The sequence below is a fragment of the Sebastes fasciatus genome, chromosome 21 (assembly GCF_043250625.1).
Source record: "Sebastes fasciatus isolate fSebFas1 chromosome 21, fSebFas1.pri, whole genome shotgun sequence".
NCBI classification, from domain to species: domain Eukaryota; kingdom Metazoa; phylum Chordata; class Actinopteri; order Perciformes; family Sebastidae; genus Sebastes; species Sebastes fasciatus.
This window is the reverse complement of record NC_133815.1, coordinates 11,435,962-11,459,689: the sequence shown is the minus strand read 5'-3', so window position 1 is coordinate 11,459,689 and position 23,728 is coordinate 11,435,962. Positions and strand designations below refer to the sequence as shown.

The 23,728-nt window shown below is 40.9% G+C and overlaps 2 protein-coding genes across 4 annotated transcripts; one reads left to right on the top strand and one right to left on the bottom strand.

The window, feature by feature from the left end:
• The first annotated feature begins 1,519 nt into the window (after positions 1–1,519).
• lnx2a (ligand of numb-protein X 2a) lies at positions 1,520–15,124 on the top strand. Of its 3 annotated transcripts, none has more exons than XM_074621302.1 (11): positions 1,520–1,680; positions 3,943–4,492; positions 8,922–9,157; positions 9,255–9,392; positions 9,592–9,791; positions 10,623–11,036; positions 11,123–11,296; positions 12,189–12,366; positions 12,446–12,671; positions 13,073–13,231; positions 14,337–15,124. In XM_074621302.1, the coding sequence occupies exons 2-11, from the start codon at positions 4,098–4,100 to the stop codon at positions 14,470–14,472; spliced, it is 2,256 nt and encodes a 751-aa protein (XP_074477403.1). In that variant the 5' UTR covers positions 1,520–1,680; positions 3,943–4,097; the 3' UTR covers positions 14,473–15,124. The 3 variants fall into 3 exon arrangements, with proteins under 3 accessions (XP_074477403.1, XP_074477404.1, XP_074477405.1); XM_074621303.1 differs by lacking the exon at positions 1,520–1,680 and adding an exon at positions 2,923–3,061; XM_074621304.1 differs by lacking the exons at positions 1,520–1,680; positions 3,943–4,492 and adding an exon at positions 5,233–5,357.
• An 83-nt stretch (positions 15,125–15,207) lies between these two features.
• On the bottom strand, positions 15,208–17,615 carry gtf3ab (general transcription factor IIIA, b). Its single transcript, XM_074621305.1, has 9 exons — positions 17,408–17,615; positions 17,195–17,289; positions 17,012–17,108; positions 16,820–16,908; positions 16,663–16,736; positions 16,509–16,589; positions 16,163–16,398; positions 15,554–15,607; positions 15,208–15,468 (listed from the first exon to the last, which is right to left on the bottom strand). Exons 1-9 carry the CDS (start codon positions 17,519–17,521, stop codon positions 15,334–15,336), a joined length of 975 nt encoding a protein of 324 aa, XP_074477406.1. The 5' UTR covers positions 17,522–17,615; the 3' UTR covers positions 15,208–15,333.
• Between the last annotated feature and the right edge of the window lie 6,113 nt (positions 17,616–23,728).

Sequence of the window (23,728 nt, the reverse complement as noted above, 5' to 3'; positions counted from 1 at the left end):
CATCAAGTGTTGACAATTTATTTTTCTTATGCTTTTCATTGTATGTTACATTTGGTACATTTTGTATATACATATCTTAATCTGCAACTATAATGCTCACACTTGTTATACATACAAAACTGAAAAATCAATAGTTTATTACTCTTTATTAGTAAGTTCTTAACATTAATATCTGCAGACTGCATGGCTTATTAGAAAGTGAGAAACTCATAGCACCTATTAATGACTCACCTGTCAGAGAGATTTTTTAACAAATTGGCAACCAAAAAGTGTTCTTACACTCTCACACATTACTATATTATTTATTAACCCTTACTAGAGCCATTAGTTACACTTTATTTTATTTTATTTTGTTTTATTTTTGCAGGGACGACGCACAATTAAAAGTAATTGCACCAGCGTTAGCTCTATTTAAATTAGCATCTGTTGTCCCTGGGCAGGTAAACAAAAAAACAACCACATGACAACAAATACATTACATAAAAGTTCATCAGTGTGAGATAATAAATTGAATCAGTATGATAAAATACAATAAATATTGTTTATGGCAGTACAATATTCATCTTGAAACAGCATCAACATTATAAAAAAACATTATCAGCAATATTAAATGTATCAAAAAATGCAACATAGTAAGATATGTAACTTAAAAAATGGTGATAACTCGACATTTGTAACTCATATTCAATTCAATTCAATTCAGACTTTATTGCAGACTCAAGGTCCACATAAGAAGAAAAGAAAAAAAACAACAACAATACATTACATATAATACATTACAATACAGGAAGCACTATAAAAAGTCATGATTAAAAGATATTAAAAATATAAATATCAACATAAATATATACATACATCAATGCCTTACATATAATGAACTATACCAGTGCCTCCACAGCTGTGATTTGTACCGTGTAGTGCTAAATCTGATGTTAGACAACCGCAAGATTATGTCATTCTCAGAGTGATTAAGCCGGCATATAAATTTGTACATGTGATTTCTTAATACAGTTTGAAAAGTATTTATGCCTGCAGACACAAACATTTAATTTGCACTGGAACATGTAGAATATTGCAACTTCATTAAAACTCCTAATTTTACATCACAGTAATCTTTAAGAGGTGAGTGTGGGTCCAAAATTTTAATTTTATTTTATTTTATTTTATTTTATTTTATTTTATTTTATTTAATTTTATTTTATTTTATTTAATTTTATTTTATTTTATTTTATTTTATTTTATTTTATTTTATTTTATTTTATTGAGCAGGCTTCTTTTTTTTAGAATATTGCAACTTTATTAAACTCCTAATTTTACATCACAGTAATCTTTAAGAGATGAGTGTGGGTCCAAAAAAATCTTTTATTTTATTTTATTTTATTTCATTTCATTTCATTTCATTTCATTTCATTTATTTTCATTTTATCTTATTATATTGAGCAGGCTTGTTTGGTCACCACCCCTCTGACTCTCTCTGGATTGACAACCCTGGCAGGCCCCTCCCAGCCCGGTTGACAGACAGCAGTGGGCGGGGCCAGCGCCGCCAAAGGCACGGGGGCGTTTTCGTGCGGGTTTGCGGAACGGGCCGTTGCGGTGAATGCGTGATTGAGGTCCCGCGGCTAACAAATCGTGCCCCTTTCTGGGGCCGGAGTGCACGGCGTGGAGGAGCAGCCGGACTAGGTAATATCACATCTATCTGATTGTATCCAGTGTCTGCAGGAGCGGTGTCAGTGTGTGGCTGGCTGTGCATTGATATTGCCATTGTCGCTTCATCTGTCCTAGCTTGTGGAGGGATGGAGGCAGACAGATGGGGGGCTATGATTACAAAAAAAAAATGCTCTTCTCTAATCAAATGTGTGTTTGCATATAGATCATGACACTTCAGTTGGTGCATTGGGTAAATTATGACTGTGACAGTGGAAAAAAATGATGCAAAATATCAATTAAATCAGTGTCAGTTTTTGTTGTTATCATTGCATGTCTGACTGTTGTGAAAAAAAGCATCCTATTGCAAACAGAGCAGCAGCAGCAGCAGGCCTGTTCTTGCAAGTGGCTATCAGCCTTTTTGTAGATTTTATTTTAAGATAAGAGACGATGAGATGATGGGAGGGTTTATGAAAATGTAGGGTAAGCCTGATAGGACCTGAGATTTTAAATCTGTGGCCTAAAACATCATCTCATCTTATCTGACAAATGTCATTCCTGCAGGCGAGCTTGTTCATGGCCTGCCCTGTTGTTATAAGATTAGATTGTCATCTCTGAAAAATAAAAAATCAGCAAAGACAGGTGCAGGTTCCAGGACTGTTATTTATTAATATATAACAGTATAGTTGCAATGACAATAACAGCATGGCCTTGGACTCTCTCACACACACACACACACACACACATACTCACAGTGGGATTAAAAAGAGAGATATTTCACAAGCATTTGCTAGTGTGTAAAAGAATCTGTTGCTACAGAGTCCAGCTATGTTTAAAATAGATTTAAGTGCTTTTGAAGGCCGCGGCTCTAAAACTGCTGCCACAGTTGAATACTTTTACTTATTGATAAAGACTATTTGCAGGATCCTGGTAAAGCTCTTGATGCACGCTTGCTTATGTAGACTTTTATACTTGCATGTCTACAAGTCTGTGTGTGTGATGTGGTGATGTCACAGCTTTGTTATAGGAACAGAGAAGCCTTGTGTCCTCATGATTAATTCATGTCCAGCTGCGGGATAGAGACAGAAGCAGCCAGTCACACACAGACAGGAGCACGTATACTTAAAGGAGAACTAAGTAACTACCGGTCCGGTAGCCAAGGAGACAGGTTGTCACAGAGATGGGTAGCCACGGAGACGAGAAAAAGCTAAAAAACAAACCATCTCATCATTGTCTGACAAGGCTGTACCAGGGAGGAGCATCCTGCTGAGCTGAGAGGGATGCATCTGTTGTGTGTGTGTGTGTGTGTGTCTCCTCCGCATCCTTCTCCGGCTACACTCTGAATGTCAAGCCCCACTGAACAGAACAGGCTCCAGGTCGTCATGGAGACAAGAGCAGACCCCCAGCTGGAACAGAGGCAGGTAGTCACTGTGGCTTGGCTGGCCCGCTGCGAGCTGAGGCACGCCCTCTGCTGTCCACCGATTGCATCAGGCCCACCGGGGGGCCGGGGGGGGGGGGGGGGGCCGGCTCGGCTAATAGAGCGTCTGAAGGTCTGAATGGCTTTGGATGTGAAACACTGTGGAAATGATCAGCGCACACAGTGCATTAGCTCTGGGGACGCACTCTCCTCGGCGGAGTGCTATATTTCAAGACTTTGCTTTAGGCATGTTCTCTTTCTGTTGCACAGAGGAGACTGAGTGCATCTACTGTAACACGGCCCTGAACCAGAAACATCAAGTTCACTGTAGGGAATGTGTAAAGAATTGTTTTCTTTTTTGTGTATCTCTTTCATGGACTTCCTTTCACATCCTCTCTTCTGTCTTATTTTCCTGTTTCAGATTTTTACATCCCATTAATCTCGTTCGCCTCCCTCTTCTTATCTCCTTCTCTTCTTCCTCGCTCTCTTCTCTTACCCCCTGGCTGGCACTATTCCCCCCCACCCCCCAGTCCTCTGTTGCTTTCCCAATCCCACTTCCTCTGATCTGTGTCCTCTCTCTGCCTCAATCCCAGATAATTCCCTCTCTGTGGAATTGGAAGATTGCAGCAGGCGAGAGCAAAAGAGAGATTATACTGCCAGATTAGTGGACAGGAGCAGCAATACATAATCTCAGCACACTCACTGACACACACACACACACACACACACACACACACACACACACACAGTGCCACTCTCATGCAGACACGTGGGCTCACGTGCACAAAGCATTTGCCACATGAATAAATGCACATAATCAGACACTTGTTGTTTTTTCGTAACAGCTATTTAACCCTCTTTCTTTGACCTCTGACCTGCAGGGTGATGTGCCATCAGCCACTGGGGGGCATCTGTCCTCTCTGCAGCTTCTTCATCCTGTGACGCTTATGGGATAGGAGTGGCGTGCCCCTTTCCCAACACTGCAGCCCCACTGGAGTCATTTGTGCCAAAGCTGAGTTGTGCCGACGGAGCAGAGATGGGCAGCCCGGGCTGTGAGGTGGGTCCGGTGGAGCCAGTCCTGGAGTCTCTGTGTCCCGAGTGTGGCCAGATCCACCGCAGCTGGGAGAACCACCTTTTCAACTACCGCCTGGAAGTGGACGACGACCTGGTGTGCCACATCTGCCTGCAGCCGCTGGTGCAGCCGCTGGACACGCCGTGCGGACACACCTTCTGCGCCCGTTGCCTGCGAAGCTTCCTCCAGGAGAGGGACTTCTGCCCGCTGGACAGGACGCGGCTGCAGCTGCAGGCGTGCCGCAGGTCCAGCATACTGGTGCACAAGCTGCTAGACAAGCTGTCCGTGTCCTGTCCTCTGGCCCCAGTCTGCTCCCTCAACATGCCGCGATGTGACCTGGAGGCACACCTCAAGCACAGGTATTAAAGCTTTCATCGTAGATTCATGATTTCATGAGAGCTGTGTGCAAACACTAACACAGATCAGACAGTATGCATGCACGACAACCATGATTTCACCAGCCTGGTACAGGTAATGTAGCTTTATTGGAATCAATCAGACTATTAATATGACACTGGTTACTACTCTGTGACCTTTCTAGGTGAAAGGATTAGTCAGTTAATCGATTAGTGGATCGACAGACAATGAATCAGCAGCCGTTTCTATAATGATTACTCACAAAATGCCAACAATTCATTGGTTCTAGGTTCTCATGAGTGAGTGATTTGCTGGTTTTCTAAGTCTTCTATGGTAGTAAACTCAATACTTTTGGGTTTTGATGGTTGGTCAGAGGAAACAAGCAATTTGAAGACATCACTTTGGGCACTTTTTTCTAAATTTTTTGACATATTCTAGACCGAACGATTCATCTATTAATGCAGAAAGTAACTTATAATGAAGACAACTCTAGTTAACTTTCTACAACTTTTAAAAGTTGCATTCAAAACCTCTCCAACCTCACGAGTGATTAATTTATGGCGGGAACTTTTAGAGATATCATACCTCTTAGTCCAGAGCGGTTAGACTTACCCAGCATCCTTTAACCTCAAGGGTTTCACACTTTGGCTTTTGGCCCGATTGGACCAGGTGCTGTGAGACCCTGAGGGGATTATTGGGCGGTAGGTCATGTGACGGAGGGGATTAAAGTGGTTCCCTACCGCAGTCATGGGTTGGCTGACCAGGAGCTCCATGTTCTCATTCTGCAATCATGCTGAGCAACTTCAACACCAGAGATCTGTTCAACCATTTCTTCTGTGAGACAGCCAAAGGCAACCCTGGCCTGTGGTGAGTCGAACACGGCTTGACTTGGGATGGCACCTTTTTCTCACTGGTTTCCTCTACCTGTCCTTCTGTGTGTCTTTTCTATTAAATTTCTTTCTTGCTCTCTCTCTCTCTCTCTCTCTCTCCTGTTTTCTCTGTTCCAAGACGGTGTGTGTATTTGCATCAGAGTTGCCATAGGAAACCCATGTTATGCTGTTGTTGCTCTTATATGGATGAAAGTAGTGTAAAGAGAGCATTTCAAAATAAATGTAGCAGTACTTGGAGAATATATGCAGCATATAGCAAGTTTACTTTGCATTGGTGCAAATCTTCTGGCGAGAACAGGCTGTGAATGTGTAAAAACTATAGTTATATAATAATCAGCGTTATTGATTTGAGGAGCAAACCTCTATATACTTCAATATTTCTGTCTGTTGCTAAGGAGCATTGCATCGGTGTTTAGACGCTTGCTTATTGACTGTATATCCACCTAACACCTAAGTCAACGAGATTTTCCTTAACAAGCTCACACTAACAAGCTATCACTAACAAGGTGTTAAAGCTTTTCTGAGTCAACTGTTTTTACCGGAGATCCCTGACACATGCTTTGGATCGTGTCTAGATGGTATCCTGCAAATTGCGAAAACTTGCAAAAACTTCTGAATACTCTTGAGTGACTTGCTGCCCGACGAACTATCCTAAAAAAATGTTTTTAAAGATAATTTTTGGGGCTTTTTGTCTTTATTCGATAGTGACAGTGATAGTTATGAAAGGGGGAGAGAGAGGGGATAACATTCAAACTCCGGGCCGCTGCAGTAAGGACTCAGCCTTGGTACATGCGGCTGACCTTAACCATCTCACGAGAGTTTCTCAATTTCCATGTTACTTTCTAGACTTGACCTATACTTCATATCTTTAAAGCTAGACTAACTTTTGCTGAGTGATAATTACAGGAAAGCAGTAAATGGTAAACATAGTGTGTTAAAGAAGAAGAAGTGACACGAGAGGGTGGAGCTAAGTACAACCGAACGATGAATAAGACATTTTTAGGCGACCAAAATGTTACAATTAACTTTCATGACCTGAAAACACACCGTGAAAGACAAAAACACGGACAACTCCCAGACCAGACAACGCCGTGGTAGCAACCTGTCAATCACAAGGTAGCCACGCCCTAAAGCATACCCTGCTTTATGGTCTATTTGACTCTAAATAGGACCATAATTTACTAAATGAACATCATGCTGTATTGAAGAAGACTTGAAACTAGCGATTGAGACCATAAACTCATGTTTACAATGTTTACTAAGGTAATAAATCAAGTGAGAAGTAGGCTCATTTTTCATAGACTTCTATACTCTTCCACATTGGCTTAACCTTTCAGACCATGGGGTCTAGTGAAACATATGGTAACAGTAGCAGGAGTAGAGAAGAGTCATTTAAAGGCAGTAAAGTTACTCCGTTAATAGCATGGGTTACACAGCAATATCTGTCTAAATTTAGCTAAAGTTTACATTGGCCACGATAAGCCACTGGTCACACCAGACCAAGTTATGTCAGCAAAATCCCCGGGTGTATTAAAGCGAGGTTGTGTTTTTAATCCTTATAAATTCAACTTTTCATTCGTGAGAAGAAAAATGTTTTATTTCACCTTTCAAAAGTCACAGTCACGCTTTAAGAAAAGTTTTGATAGTGTCATTTCATAGCTGCAGCCCATTTAAACTTTATTGTCAACAGTCTCCTTGTCCAGGCCTGTAAATCGATCACATCAGCAGAAGGGAACATCTCAGCGGAGGCTGCAGCACATCACGTTGGTGTCGAGAAGACAAGAGGAAAGATAGTTTGAGAGAGATCAAACAAGGTCACTGTGAGGGGTAACGTAACATTCTTCAGTAAAGATTAAACCTTTGGCCCACGTGGGCTCGCCTCTCCCCAGTCCTGCAGACTTAGGTCTAAGATAGTAACATGAGCCAAGAGAGGGATCGGTCACTTGACATTAGATTAAAAGACGAGAGTGCCAGGCCACAGTGTTCCACCGTGGTCAAGGTGGTCTGGTTGATCTTATTACTGATGGTGTATACGTGTGAAGTACTTTCACTGTTCCTGAACCAAAGTACTCGAATTAAAGCCTCTATATGAGCTCAACCTGTTCGAGTTTTACATATTGGTTTCCTCTCAAAACTTCTTGGTCTTGATGGAAACGGTCAAAGGTAGAAATGGTGAAATTATATCAGGCCAAATGGCATTACAACACCGGTTGTGATTGTTTTAAAGAGCAAAGTGTCGTGGGACCGCAATATCTGTTTTCCATGGTCCTGTTTATCTTAGGAGGAGGAAATTTAAGCATTTAAATAATTCAACCGGCTCATAGCTGCCACTTACAGTAAATACTTCAGAGTCAATTAAGGGTGAGACCACATTGATCCCTTGAGTCTGTCTGTGTTTATTTTTAATTGCCTCTCAGCGAAGACTTTCTATTTGTGGGACAGAGTTGATGCATCCGTCTCCACCAGAGTTGTTGTGTTTGTTTTCAAGGAAAGAACGTCCCGGAGTGGCTGAACGTTTTTGCGACTGACCTATATGTCATTATCCAATCATTTATAGAGCAAATATGCTTAATTTATAACTTATACCGGTCTCAAATGTGAGTATTTGCTATATCTATTTGATTATCCTTAGGTTTTAGAAACTTGTGGAGTTTGAGAAATTGTGATGGACATTTTTCACTATTTTGTAGTTTCAATTAATTGTTTATAAAGTAAATAATTGATAGAAATTGTGTTTTCACAGCCTGCACATGTATAAACGTGTCTAATGTGGAATGCATACAGATATAAACAATTTACACAATATACTAGGGGTTGGAATTACCAGAGGTCCCACCATACGATATTATCACGATACGATATTATTGCGATTTTAAACATTTTGCAATAAGCTGAGTGTTGTGATAAGATATACTGTGATTTATTTCCTTTTTCTATTGCAAATTATGCAGTTTGTCAACGTGTGTTTTATCTAATAATACAGTTTTCACTCTGTTTGATCTTTCATTCACATATCTTGCAAATGGCCATGCCAGTTTTTCCTCGCCAAAATTTTGCATAACCTTGGAGCGATATTCAGCATCTTTCCGACAAGCTAAAATTACATGGTACCAATCGTCCATGTATCGATACAATAACGCCACACAAAATATTGCGATACTTTGCTGTATCGATATTTCCCCCACCCCTACAATATACACATGGTAACATGCATCTACAAATATTCCCTGATATACTTGTATAATCTTTAGTTCATCAAATGAATAGAAAAGAATCGAGACATGCGGCAATGTTCTTTGGTATTTTCTCTCTAATCAGTGACAGATCAGTGGGTCTCCACCATCACTTCTTCACTTTGTCCACTGAATCCCTCCCAGCTACACGTGACCTTGCCCTCTGACCTTCTCTAAGGAGAGGACACACATAAAGAGTCTCTCCCTGATGGGATCAGTGGCGTCACATTAAATTAACTGATGCTGAAACCTGATTTTCTTTACACGTCAGATGGACTAACAAACTGACGCCTGTTGCTTGGTGAAAGGTGTCCCGGGACAAGGTGTCAGCAGACCAACCTGGACGGCCCGCGGTGCGACAGCGGGGACGAGCGAGCGATGGTGACCAGCCCTCCCAGGTCGCCCCGCTCCCCAACGACAGACCTGAGGGACCGCACACCATCTCCGCCCTCCGGACCCAATGAAACCAGCGGCAACGGGCCCGTGTGGACAGACGACGCCGGCCTCGACAACCCCGCCTTTGAGGAGAGCACGGAGGAAGAAAGTGAGTACATCTGCTGGCCTTTTTTAGATTTACTCAATGACGTTAATACAGTTTGGATTGAGACAAACACTCTGGCATCCATCTCTTCTGTCTTTAGGTGTGGTAGGTTTGGAGTGTGTGGTCCCCAGGGTGAAGCGGCCCCTCAGTAATCCCTGCATCCACCTCCTCCGCTCTGTCAGCTCCACCTCATCTGGCTGGGACTGCCCCGAGTCTCCGCCTCTCTCTGCTGAAGAGGGTATGACATCGCTTCCTCCACTTTACTGAACATCTTCCTAAAGGGCTGAATACTATAGAGATCTGAGACACTGCAGCTTCTTGTAAGAGCTGTAATCTCAGACTAGATGACAGGATAATCACATTCAGGCAACATTAGGGAGATGTAGAAATTAGATTCTGAAATGCAGCGCTGTAATGTGATTTGTGTGTCCATAAAGGCTGCGTGAAGCTGCCCTCGCTTCCTGAAGGAGAGATAACTGCCATAGAGGTGCACCGGGCGAACCCGTATGTCGAGCTGGGCATCAGCGTGGTGGGGGGAAACGAGACGCCACTCATCAACATCGTGATTCAGGAAGTGTACAGAGACGGGGTCATTGCACGAGACGGGAGGCTGCTGGCCGGGGATCAGATACTGCAGGTAAAACCCAACACCCTACTCCATTTTCATACAAGAATGGGGCTTCCAAAGCATTCTTCTAGCTTAAAGTTCCCATATTATGCTCATTTTCAGGTACATAATTATATTTTATGTTTCTACTAGAGCATGTTTACATGCTTTAATGATCAAAAGACCCTTTATTTTCCTCATACTGTCTGCCTGAATATGCCTGTATTTACCCTCTATTTGAAATGCTCTGTTTTAGCACATTTCAACGGAATTGCAAATGAATTGCGTTGCTAGGCAACAGCTTGGGTCCATGTTTACTTCCTGTCAGCTGATGTCATTCACATACACTACAACTGGAAAATAAACTGGAACACATTTGGAACGTCTACGGTTAAAATTGTATATTTGTGACATCACAAAATTACAGAAATCCTGACGGCTTGTTTCAAAGGCACAGTTTCTGAATATGGGCTGTGTGTTTTTCTCCATGGATTGAGTGTTTTGATACTTACAGATATAGATATACAGTATCTATATAGCACTTAAACCTCCTTTATAATAAAAAATATGGGACCATTAACTTGGAACTACAGTAGTATCTATATGTATCCAGTATTGTATATTATATTAGTAATTTACTACCTTTTTCTTTCCTATACCTCGCAAAATATCGCAGCTAAAGAGCCAAATATTTTCCTCAGGAGTTGGTGGAGACCAAAATAGAGCTAATCTGAGAGTGAATATTGCACTTACATTTGTCAGATAGCCAGAAACAGAAGACTCCAAATGAATGTCAATGACCAAAAAATTCAATTAATGCAGATTTAAACATAAATTTCCTTGACTTTTCTTTCTCCCAAGGTGAACAATGTGGACATCAGTAACGTCCCCCACAGTTTTGCCCGCTCCACACTGGCACGCCCCTGCACCACTTTGCAGCTTACTGTGCTTAGGGAGCGTCGTTGTGCCTCCAGGGCGCCTCCCTCCTCTTCCTCCTCCACCCCGGCTGTGCCCCACGCCCCCTGCTCCACCCCCGAGGGCGCCCCGTCCAGCCCCGCCACCCTGAGAATCACCCTGCACAAGCGGGACTCAACGGAGCAGCTCGGCATCAAGCTGGTGCGGCGAACGGATGAGTCTGGAGTGTTTGTGTTGGATCTGTTGGATGGAGGCCTGGCAGCGAAGGACGGCAGACTGCGGAGTAACGACCGCGTGTTGGCAGTCAACGAGCAGGACCTACGCCATGGCACCCCGGAGCAGGCTGCACAGATCATACAGGTGAGGATGCATTTGATTTCTCTTGGTAAATATAGGAAATGTGAGTGAGAAACAAAGTTCCTAAAACACTATCTCTGTCTTCCAAGGCGAGCGGAGAGCGAGTCCACCTGCTGATTGGTCGACCCACCAAACCAACTCCTCCTCCACCGCCAAAATCAAGCTCCACCAGAGACCTCTACTGCCTTGATCACTTCCTGCCTAACCACAGCTGCACTCCAAGCCCCGTGCCCATACACCTCTCCCGCACCAGCACTCACAGAGTGAGCAGATGTGTTATATATCTATGTGTGTGTGTTTGTACTCAGGGGTCAGATTGTGTGTTTGGGGGTATTTTGACTTTGTAACCTCAACATGCAAGTGTTCAATTTAAAGAGGACCTATTGTGCTTTTGTGCTTTTTCCTTTTCCTTTAGTGTGTTGTATAGTTTTTTGTGCATGTAAAAGGTCTGCAAAGTTACAAAGCCCAAAGTCCACGCCAAAGGGAGTTTTTTCCCGTAGGCCTTTTCTTCCGTAACGTGGTGATGTCACCAAGTAACACATTTGCATAATACCTGCCTAGCGGCTAGTTTGGCACGCCCTCAAACAAAATTAGTTAGAGCACAGCTGGAGCGGAGTCTGAAGAGTTTGGATCGGTTGATCAATCACAACAGAGTGGGCTAACTGACCACTCAGAGCAGACTGGGCTTATCGGGAGGGGGCGGAGCTCAAACTGGGCATTTCAGACAGAGGGTGAAAAGAGGTGCTGCAGCACAGCTGGTATGAGAAAAATAAAGCATTTTTTTAACATTAAAGCATGTAAAAAAGTTCTATTAGAAACCCCAAATACAAGTATGCACCTGAAAATGAGCATAATAGGTCCTCTTTAACATTCATCTGTACATCAGAGGAATGTAGCTAATGATGTAGGGTGATCAGGACTCATTATTTTCAGGGGGAAGGGGGGTTTAAAGTCAAATAGTTTATTGTCATATTATCTATTTATTTTATATATGGAATAACAGGTTAAGTTCAGAATATAAACATACACATACATTTTTGGTGCAAATGAGTAAAAAACTGAAAACAATGATGTACAAAGAGTAAGTTCACATTTTCTGTTGTGGTGACTGAACCTGTGTTTGTGTATGTGTTGCCTCTGTGTGATTCTACCCAGGACCTTTCCCAGTGTGTGTCCTGTAAAGAGAAACACATCACTGTGAAGAAGGAGCCCCTCGAGTCTCTGGGCATGACTGTCGCAGGAGGGCGGGGCAGCAAGAGCGGAGAGCTGCCAATCTTCGTGACCAGCGTCCAACCACACGGCTGCTTGTCGAGGGACGGGCGAATCAAACGAGGTGAGCGCACCCTCAGGACCAATTCAGCTCAAAAACATTACATCAGAGAACTACAGCATCTTCTTCCTCTCTCCTTCAGGGGACGTCCTGCTGAGCATTAACGGGCAGGACTTGACGTACCTGAGCCACAGCGAGGCTGTGGGCACCCTGAAGGCCAGCGCCGCCTCGCCCTCGGTCCAGCTGAGGGTGCTGGAGGTCAGCATGGTGGAGGAGCCCGACCACGACGAGCTGCTGCCTCACACGCATGACAGTGACTTTGATGCCAACTGGTCCCCCTCATGGGTCATGTGGCTGGGCTTACCCAGGTGAGAGTACTTCCTCTCTTTTTCACTTCTTCTTGGGGTCTGGGCGATATGAACTGAAATATATTATCACAATAAATTGTCACATTTACCGTCATGATAATAAATGTAACAACGTGTTCTTTGATATATCAGTGTAAGATATTGTTTGTCCATGTTAATTACTCAAATGTTCAGACTTTGGACTGGGCTTATTGGTTGTTTGAATGTCTGGTTAGATGTCATTTTATAATTATTTGCAAATTGCAAGAGGTGAAATTACCCCACTTGTAGATATTTTCCTCTACTTTTAATAGATTTTAAGAGTCATAATAGACAATTCTTTTTAGAGACGAAGCAGCATCTTTGCTCTTTGAAGGATAAAGCCGGCTCTACTATCTGTTCACTCTGCTGTCTTCTTGCAGCTACCTGCACAGTAGTCATGAGATTGTCCTGCGAAGGAGCCATCCGGGCAGCTGGGGCTTCAGCATCGTCGGGGGATACGAGGAAAGTCACGGCAACCAGGCGTTCTTTATTAAGACCATCGTCCTCGGCACACCTGCGTACTACGACGGCCGCCTCAAGTGAGTGATAAGTTGTTGGTCACGTGACTGTCTGTGGCTTCTGGTGGTGAATTAGCAGGTAGATAAACCATGACCTCCAGTTGGTGGTTGATAAGAGTGGCGTGATGATAGGCCACGCCTACGGAACATTTTATGTTCGCTGTCTTTTTCTGTCTTAACTATTTATTTTAAAAGTATACCTTTTAATATTAAAGAACATTATGATCATTAAAATTCAAGACAGAAGACCTGTTTATTTGAGCATTTTGAGACATCAAGAAAAAAAGATTTAAAGGTTTTGCATTTGTGTATCAATCGTGAAAATATAAATATTTACTGTACTCTTATATTTCTCTCATTGAATAAGGTTTCATTTTTACACTGAACTTCATAGACGTTGCCTTTCTGCTCTGTCATCAGTATCTTATCTATTGTAATTTTGCAAATAGCCACCAATAAACCCCATCTTTGTACATATGAATATTTCATAACATAATGCTATTGTAGGTTAAAAACAAGCTGGGTAAACCCTGTTCTGCCTTTCAAAAGTAGAGGTGGAACATTTAGGAGGCTTTCACATCATGGACCCGGGCCCAGATCCAAGTACACTTGACCCCAAAGTCCAGTTTGTTTGATTAGTGGAAACGCTCCGCTCTGTGCATTTTGTCTCTTTTTTGGCAAATTAATTACACTCAAAATACGAGTGTAAAGAGGTGGAGAGAGAGTCTGTAATCATAACTGTATATAAAATGATTTAAGAGGCGCTGGATTATTTACACAATATTATCATGTGTATCAATATTTCATTTTTAGATATGTTGTGACAACCATAGCTGGAACCAATGAATTCTTTGATATTTTTGCTTAAAAATGACCTAAACAATTCTCAGATTTGTTGCCAATAAATTTATTATCGATCGATTAATCGACTAATAATTTCAGCTCAAGTTCTAATTAATTGTTGACAATAACAGAAAGAAACAGCCTCATCCTTTAACTGTATTTTCAAGCTTCCTGCCACACCAATTGTTTGTCATCTCAAATGTCTTCATGTGTCGTTCCATAATGTAGAGCTGTCATGTCCTGTTTATAATCCATATTAACCTGTCTCTTGGTGTTGCCCTAGGTGTGGTGACATGATCGTGGCGGTCAACGGCCTGTCGACAGCGGGAATGAGCCACTCGGCGCTGGTGCCCATGCTGAAGGAGCAGCGCAGCCGGGTGGCGCTCACCGTGGTCTCCTGGCCCGGCAGCCTGGTATAGATCAGGAGCAGGCTGCGCACCACACCGAGTCCACCCAGAATGTTCTATATCGGGAACGACCTTGGCCAAAGTGAACTGGTACACGCTACTGTACATCGCTCCATACCGGGCTTAATCCAGGACCAAAAGCATTCAGAACTGTAGTAGACCCAGCAGGACCAAGCCTGTCCTGACCAGGTGGGAACTGATCCAGATCGTGCCACGTCACTCGACAGACTGCACTCACAAACACACCGCTGTGTTCATATGGTCATGTTGTCATCACTCCCGCAGGGAGGAATGGTACTGCAACTGTGAACAGGCGATCTGTGTGCCGTGTTCACCTCACCAGGCAGTTGTAGAAACCAGGGCTGTATTCAGGTGGATGCATCGTTGCAGGTAGAGATAGAATATTAAAATTAATAAAGTAGCCTGTGATCCTCTTTGTCATCTAGGATAATGACCTGTAATCACTTTAAAAATGAAGATGTTCTGCAACACCAGCGCTGTATCCAGCTGAATAAGCCTCAGGCCTTATTAGAAACCTGCTGCACCCTGGGGGCTCAACTGCCCTTAGGCCTCATCACCATGACAACCAGCTGTCCCATCAGCTGGAGTTTTATACATGTGTGTGAATGTGTGTTCTGTTTGTTTAATAAACATTTCCTTCAAAGGATTGACGGCTCTACGGCATGATTTTCCCACTTTGCTAATGGGAATGGTCAGTTTATTAGGAATGAGAAAGATTGCGAGTAGTGCTGTATTAATGAGGCTTTATTTTCTTAAATTGCATAAACAAAGGATATCAACAGAAAAATTGTGATTTGCTTCACCATTAATGAACATTTACAAGCCTTTTTTTTTTTTAAATATAATGCAGCCTCAAGATTTGTTATCCTTTAAAGTTGTGTTGCGCAGCTTCGCAGTAAGCTTGTTGGTCTCCGCTTGATTGGCTGCAGCTGCCAGTTTGACCTGCTGTGCCAGATGCCAGGGCTGGTTCTTTTTAGGAAGCAGTTTCTGGAAGGGGAACAAAAAAATAAATATATATAAAAATACATAAGGACAAGAAAAGTCACTTTTACTATATAAAAGGACACATTACCGTCGGCTTCTTCTTTGCTGGGTCATGCACCACTGCATGTCGCCACAGGCTTTCCTGATTAACAGAGACCAGTTACCAACTTCACTGTATGATTTCATTTAACAGAACACCTAAAAATCTCAAAAAAACATCTCACATGTAGTGGGTCTAGCCCTGTATATAGTTTCAGTTTTTAATGTGCTCCGTTTTTGGTTTTTTTAAATATCTGCCACTACACAAATAATGAAGGTAACGGCAATTGAGTTTGTGCTGCTCAAAACACATTTCAATAAGCAGTGCATCTTGCCAAAAACATTTGTGACACGGGTAACCATTTCCTCTGTAGAAAATGGTTAAAGAGAAACTAATCAATACAGTAAGGTCTAGATAATCATCAGTGCAAAGAAATGCTGATATTTTTAGAAGAAAAAAAAACACTTTTTTCACCACTCTGACCACCACCAACTAAATTCCATTCACCTCTTGTTGTGTTGGGGTTGTAGCAACGTGTCAAATGTGCATATTAAGTCAAGTAAAAGCCAAACTATCAGCGTGACTGGATACCACTAGTTTAAGAAAGTAGTTTGATTTGAACCAAACATTTAATATTAAATTGAAGTGCAGGTTTACCTTCATGGCAAAGCTCTTCCCACAGCCAGCAAACACACAGCTAAAGGGCTTCTTGCCCTCATGGTCTCCCAGTACGTGACTCTCCAAGTTGAAGCGGCGAGTGAACTTTTTAGCACACCCTCTCCTGGGGCACGACAGCTTCTTCTTCTCCCCCCCGGAGTGGACACGCAGCTCATGCTGCTGCAAGAACCAGGCGTTGTTAAACAGCTTTTTGCACTCTCCACACGGCACCTTGACTGAGAACAAGAGAAGTCTTTAAAATACAGTTGCTTTGTGACTCAAACAGCTCATGAGTAGCAGGATATAGGATGCAACTAAAACAGTGTTCCCAGCATTACATTCATACCTTTATGTTCTTTTCTGTGCTTCAGATATTCAGTCCACGTCTTTCCCTGAAAAGGACACGCTTCATTCTCACAGGGGTAACCTGGAAGCAGAGAGAGATTTGTTAAACACACAAATTAAAAAGGAAATAAAATCCCTTCTAGTCATCAACCAACCTTGATGCATTTTCTCATGATGCTTCAGTTTTCCATGAGAAGGGAATTCTCTTGTGCAACCACTGAAAGTACAACTAAATCAAAAGATAAATAAGATTTTAAGATGGCCAAGGACAGATACACATTGCAGTTATTCTTGCATCAGATAGTCACTCACTGAAATGGCAGAATCTGTTGGTGCTCACACGTATGTGCTTTCAGTTGGTTCCTCTTGTTGAAATCCTTCCCACAGCCCTGATGGTCACACTGAAAGAGAACAAAATGAGCAAAAGCAAGCCAGTACATCATCACGGTAAACACCTACTTGTGGCAAAGTAAGAAAAGAAAAGGCAAACTAAGATTATTGCACTTTATATTGCTTCTCCTGGTGCTGGTGAACTCGAGCCATGTGGTTCTTCATGCTGGTGTTTGTGACAAAGGCCTCAGAGCATCCATCAGCCAGACACCTGGAGACCAGAGCGGGTAACAGTTCACACCAAAGGTCACATTTTACTACTCCTAGTTATTTAAAATAGGGAATATAGAGGCTTACTTGTGTGGTTTTTCCCCACTGTGATTGAGCTCATGTCTGGTGAGTTGGTAACGAGTGCAAAAGCTCTTGTCACAGTTCTCACAGGAGAACGGTTTCTGAGGTTAGGGAAACATAATCCCAACAATCAAACACAATATAAACTGTTATGTAATGATGTGTCCACTTTCTCACATGTCATTTGTTCGGTTTGTGGCGTCTTAGCAGTTCACTTACCAATCCTGTGTGTTTGCAAAGATGAGCCTCTAGCTTCCATGACTTACTGAACGTAGCTTTACAATCAAAAAAAGAGCAAACAAAGCTTTTTTGACTTTGCAACCTCTCCCCCATCTTTAATTTAATTTAATTTCAATGTCAGATGTGGTTACAGACAAAACTAGTAATAAAGGGGCAAGACACTTACTGACCTGCAACCAGCAGCTCACCTGTGCTCAATTTATCTTATTGGGATGTACCAATTAGAGCAGGAAAAGAGGGGTGTCCTACCTCACTGAAGGTGGAAAAGTATGCAAGAGATTTAACATTTAAGCATTTTTATTACAACAAATGGATATGCTTTTTTTTACACACACTTATAAAACCTCTTGTTCAGCAGTTACTCAGCTGTGCAGGACTGTAGCACAGGTGATGCAACATGTAAGATGCTAGAAAATGATTTAGGCCCCTGAGTTTAACAGTGATACTCAAACATTATAAACGTCCATGACTCTTTCCTCCACATTGATTGATTCAGGCTTTAAAAATGTCACCCAGGCTCCTTGCAGTATGCCTTCCTATCTGCCGATCTGCTGTGTGTGTGCGTGGTGCGCAAGCAGGGAGAGAGGCGACTGTCTGTCTCCATTAATCACACACACACCGAATTTACTGCCGTAATCTTAATCTTATCAACCCTCCAATATTGTTTTCTGATAGGTGTGATTTATTGTTGTCAGAAAGTAGTCTTCACTGAGATCCTTTGTGACCCATAAACCTGAACTAAATCAACCTTTCTCAGCCTTTAGAGCTACGCTATGGGACTATAGAAAGAAGAAATGACACATTCTTTGAAAATATAATTCATATAATTCATCAGCAATGAGACCCACGATCGCTCAATTCAATACACTGATTTGCTGCTACAGCCTTACTTGGCACCCCAGTGCATTATTATTATTACTATTAATTAATAGTATAATATAATAATAATAATAATAATAATAATAATAATAATAATAATAATAATAATAATAATAAATAATAAATAATAATAATTATTATTATTATTATTATTATTATTATAATAAATTATAATAAATATAATAATAATAATATAATACTATATTAATAGTATTAATATTAATGAATATTATTACTATTACCCCAGTGCAGACCATTATTTATGGAGAAGAAGACAATTTATTTCTTCTTTTAAAAGTTACATAGTTGAGCGACCTGATGTGCCAAGTGGTTAGGCCGCATACCACATGGGCACAAATGTCCTGAATGGCAAGTCCTAGGTTTGATTCCCAGCTGGCAGGACTATTTCCTGCATGTCATTCCCCTATGCTCTTTCCCCCCATTTTTGTCAAATGGTTCCCAGTTTGGGTGGCGGGGTACTGCTTTAAAGGATCAGTGTGTAGGATTAGTGGCATCTTGTGGTGAGGTTGCAGATTGCAACCAACTCAGTACCCCTCCGCTCACCACACCCTTTCCGAGTTTGTCGGAGAACTACGGTGGCCTTCAGGTAACTTAAAAACATGAAAGGCCCTCTCTAGAGCCAGTGTTTGGTTTGTCCGTTCTTGGCTACCGTAGAAACATGGTTGTGCAACATGACGGACTCTGTGTAGAAGGGCTGACAAAAACATAATTCAGGTGATTATATCCCCCTAAATCCAACACACTGGACCTTTAAGTCAATGTAAATGCTAAAACTGCCATTTAATTAAAGCAGAAATTCAAATATTAAAGATTACACCAAACTGCTTAAGGCGAGACAATATAACTTTATTACTGGTTAACATTCTGGGTAACAATAGCACAACTACAGAAGAGTCATAAAGTCAACAAAACAAACAGTTAGTAATATCTGCTAATACAGGGTTGTGTCTAGAAGGGAGCCTGCAAATTGCGAAATCTGACCTGAGATCTGCAAAAATTTGCAAAAACTCTGGATTCGCTGCCTGACAACCTATCCTAACCTCAAGGTCAATGCCTAACCTTAACTAGGCTATTTGAGGTCAATACTTTAACAATCTCGCAAGAGTTTCCCCAGTTTGCGGGCTCCCTTCTAGCCACTACCCTAAGTAAGCCTGTAACAACAAACCCCCTGAGTGTATTGAATTGAGCGAGAGTGCGTTTGTTTATGAATTTAACTTTTCATTTGTAAGGGTTATTTTTTCTTTCAAAACTTATGTAGACTTGCTTTAGATAACAAAAAGACAGCATTTTAAGGCTCTATAAAAAAAGACAGAGACAATCCAAGAACACTATCTGCTTGTCCAAACATTAGCAATCACCCTCTGAGCACATGCCATGCTCTCATAGTGAAACCTTTGACTGACTTTTTGTGAATAAGGCCTATTGAGAGCCTGTTGGGCGTTACCTCGGTGCCCTCCCACGCTTCAGGTGAGCACGCCTGGGTCAGTTGACACCATTATCAGCCTCCTGCTCTTCTCATCCGGTCCCCCCCCCCACCTCTGCTGTCAGGGCCAGGATCAATACAGCTGGCCCAATATCCACATATATGACCATGCCTCCCCCCAGTCTCTGATAACCACACAAGCTCTATCACCTCACCTATCAGCGTAACAGAGATACACTCTGTTTGGCCTGCAGTGGGATTTCCTTGAGCTTTTGTCAAAGCTCCAGGCCTTTCCCAAACACACACACACACATGATGTGGACACACAGTGTCACACCCTCGCTTTCATCACAGTCACAAATATTACGCTCAAGACCACTGAGGGCCTTTTTTCTTCAAAGAGGAGGAGAGTATGAGGGATGGTGAGGTTTTGGAGAGGGGGGTAAGGAGAACAGAGTTTACATTTAGTTTTTTTTTTTAAAGGCTTCACCCCAATACAAAACAATTTCATATAGTGGAATTTTTACTTCAGTATTTAATTTTATGTTACCTCAAGTCCACTTAATTTCAGAGGGAAATATTTTATTATTTACTCTACTATATTTATCTTTTAAATTAAATATTAAATACATTTTAATGACAGTATGATTACTTTTAAAAATTAAGATTTTTGTACAAATGTATGATGAGCTTATAAAATATGATGATGAATGTTATAGACTCCTATTTTTCTAAATTAGCTCAACCTCAACCTGCCACTAAAATAAAAAAGTGACACATGAATGCATCAATAAGAATAATAATCAACTCAAATCTGGTAAAATCAACTATATTTATATAATATCACACATCACAAATTTACCTAAAGAGGCTTTACAATCGTTATTATATATATATAATATAATATATGTTAATTATCATACATATAATATTTGAACACTTGGTCCATTCTGCATAACATGTACTTTTATTTTTGATATTTCAAGCTCATTTTTCTGACAAAACTTTTGTACTTACGCTTAAAGTATGATTTTGAATGCAGGATTAAAAACTTTGATATTTTTACTGTGACTCAAATAAAGGACCAGACAGAGAGTTTTTGACAAATGTTTTTTTAAACAGCAAAAAACTAAGAGTCCCTATTATTCTACATATTCCTCAGAACACATTGCCAACAGTTATAGGGACTATTTCTTCAGCAGCTCCAAATAGGAGTGTCACGATATCGAGGAATTGACAATAGCCGTGATATCATGTAAATAATACACATTTTGTGTAAATTTAATTATTAAATAATAATTAAATTATTTAAAACCCAACTCAATACCTACCTTAATTCCTTGAACTGTACCCTCCTGTTCTGTTTTCTTTGGTTGACTTCTGGTTGTATTTAAGTTTTCCCCTCTTGTGTTTTTATTATGTTTTATTGATTCTTTTATATAGTATTGTTCTTTTGCCAATGTACAGCACTTTGGTCGACTTCTGTTGTTTTTAAATGTGCTCTACAAATAAACTAAACTTTAAACTTATATTTACAGTTATGGTTACAGACTCTTTCTCCAACTCCCTACACTCGTATTTTGAATGTAATTCGTTTGCCAACAAATAGAAAAAATGCACAACAAACAAAGTGAAAGATTAATTTGACTGATAGCATTACTAATTTTCTATAGATACCACGATATCTATAGGTGTAATTTGGGTGAACCCACCCTTTAAATTAAGTGTGATCAGGTGAGGCTGATCAATTGTGAAATTTCATATCGTGCAACATTTCCACACACAACTCCTCTTGCATCAGCGGTGTCCATATCCAATTATCTACTATGTGTGTGTGTGTGGTTAATATGTAACACCGCGGGTCGATACGGCTGCTGGCTGAGCTGACAGACTCAATCTGTGTGTGTCAAACATGTGTGATTAAGGAGTTCATAGTGCTCCACGGCTTTTATCCACCATCCTCGTCTTTGTGCCCTCCTCCCTCTCGCTTGCTTTCTCTCCCTCTCTCTCCTTCTCTGTTTACTTTGTCTTCCTTCAATCAGTAACTCCCATGAGTCAGTGCCACACACACATGACACTCTGGTGTATCTGTGAGAACACACACAAAGGACTTACTGTAGATGTATAGGCAGGGTGGACATCATATTATGCTATAAGGAGAAATCTACAACAGTATTGATTCATTAAAATTTAAAAAAAAAAATAGAAATTGAAGCAGTAGAAATACATGATGAATGATTTTCAATCCACTATTTAAGTGCTCCTTGCTAAAAGCTGTGGGAATTTACAAAAACATAGAGGCACCATTCGCCTTATCTAAATACTACGAGCTAAATCCAGATCAATACCAAGGGCTTTGGCTGCCAACCCGCTCATTGATTGATTGCATTTTATTTTTCCATCTGTTTTTTTCCTGGTTCTCCTCAGGTTGTTGGATACTTATTACTCTGTCCTGATAAGACCCGTGTCTGAGCTCCCTGACCTCATGGCCTGCAGGGTTATGAGGGTGAACAAAGGTTTATCTCAACACCATTGTCCAGGACGGGATTAGTGTCTTTCCTCTTTTTGAATAGACTTATATCTATTCTATATCTCCTCTACTCCGAGAAATTCAAGTAATGCATCCACAGAAATTAAATATAATCCTTCATATAGTGATTCACTGTTGGCCTTCTCCCTCTGGGTCTCACACACACACACACACTTGATCCTGTCAGCTGCTCCCTATCTCTGTAAACTCGTCCTAATTCGTGTAAATATTGGGTAAAGTACTGAGGTGCGATGAGATAACCTATTTGTCACATAACCAGCCAGCCATTCAGCCTCCACTGATTAAACAGCACACATCAAGTGCTCCACACACACACACCGTGACAGGCAGTTCACACACAAACACACACGGGTATATGACTCATATGGATTTTATTTTTATCCAGAGGAAAATACAAAAAACAAAACATATAAAGATGTTCTTTAAGGGAAGAATTTCACCATTTTGTCACCTTAAATGATGAACCACTATAACTTCTACCCGCTCATTCACAAAAGACAACAAAAAAAGTTAACAAAGATGAAGTCCACTGCAGCCGATGACACAGATAATTTATTAAAAGTGCCATTTTCCCTTGTATAAAATAAATTTTTTTTTACAATTCCAAGAAATGTTTTGACCAATAAACATCTACAGATTATCCAGTCAAAGTTGTAGCTTTTCTTATATCCATTATCCTGTTTTTGTTGCATTACATTTACCTTACACTGGGAAGCACTTTACACTCCTTGCTTCAAAAGTTCTATGCAAATAACATTATTATTAGCTTATAAACTCATATTGGAGATATGACCTTGTGCAGAGGTGAGTGTGGGATATCACGGTGGTTAGGTTAGGGAGGAAATTTAAGGAAATTGCTGTATCACGATTTGCCCAAAACCCAAACATATGTCAACCAAAGTTGTGACAAGTCGTATATATAACATATCCACCTTTATTTTTACAAGTACGTGTGCACATACAAGGAATATCACTGTTTTTTGTTGATGTACTTGCAGAGAAATAGAAATACCAGCAAGGATAAGAAAGCTGGACAAATAAAGGTAAATAATGGACAGGACTGTTATGTAAGACAAGTAGTGAAAAAATGGTGTTTAATATTATTATATTATATAAAAAGCACCAATAAATAACAATAAAATAAAAAATAAAACGTCTATATAGCCTACAACTCAAGTATTCTGTAAGTTGTAAACAATACAAATACTGCAAAGAAATAAATACTGAATGGATATACAGGGACTGGATGATTATGTACAGATGTGAAGATGATTATATACTGTATGTAGTGTGTAGGATTTATACTGACAGTGACAGATGATATGTACATATTTAAAAATGTGTGCATTAATAAGACTAAAAATGATAATCTATAAGAGCAGCAGTGAATATTTTGGTGTTAGAGGGCTATTGACAGTGTATGACA

Excerpts from the sequence above, each read along its gene's own strand:
- lnx2a (XM_074621302.1), top strand. The coding sequence starts at position 4,098 with ATGGGCAGCCCGGGCTGTGAGGTGGGTCCGGTGGAGCCAGTCCTGGAG. Across the intron at positions 11,037-11,122 it reads AGGCTGCACAGATCATACAG|GCGAGCGGAGAGCGAGTCCA; the intron begins GTGAGGATGCAT and ends CTGTCTTCCAAG. Across the intron at positions 12,672-13,072 it reads ATGTGGCTGGGCTTACCCAG|CTACCTGCACAGTAGTCATG; the intron begins GTGAGAGTACTT and ends GTCTTCTTGCAG.
- gtf3ab (XM_074621305.1), bottom strand. The coding sequence starts at position 17,521 with ATGGGGGAGAGGTTGCAAAGTCAAAAAAGCTTTGTTTGCTCTTTTTTT. Across the intron at positions 16,909-17,011 it reads ACCAGGAGAAGCAATATAAA|TGTGACCATCAGGGCTGTGG; the intron begins GTGCAATAATCT and ends GTTCTCTTTCAG. Across the intron at positions 15,469-15,553 it reads CAGCAAAGAAGAAGCCGACG|AAACTGCTTCCTAAAAAGAA; the intron begins GTAATGTGTCCT and ends TTCCCCTTCCAG.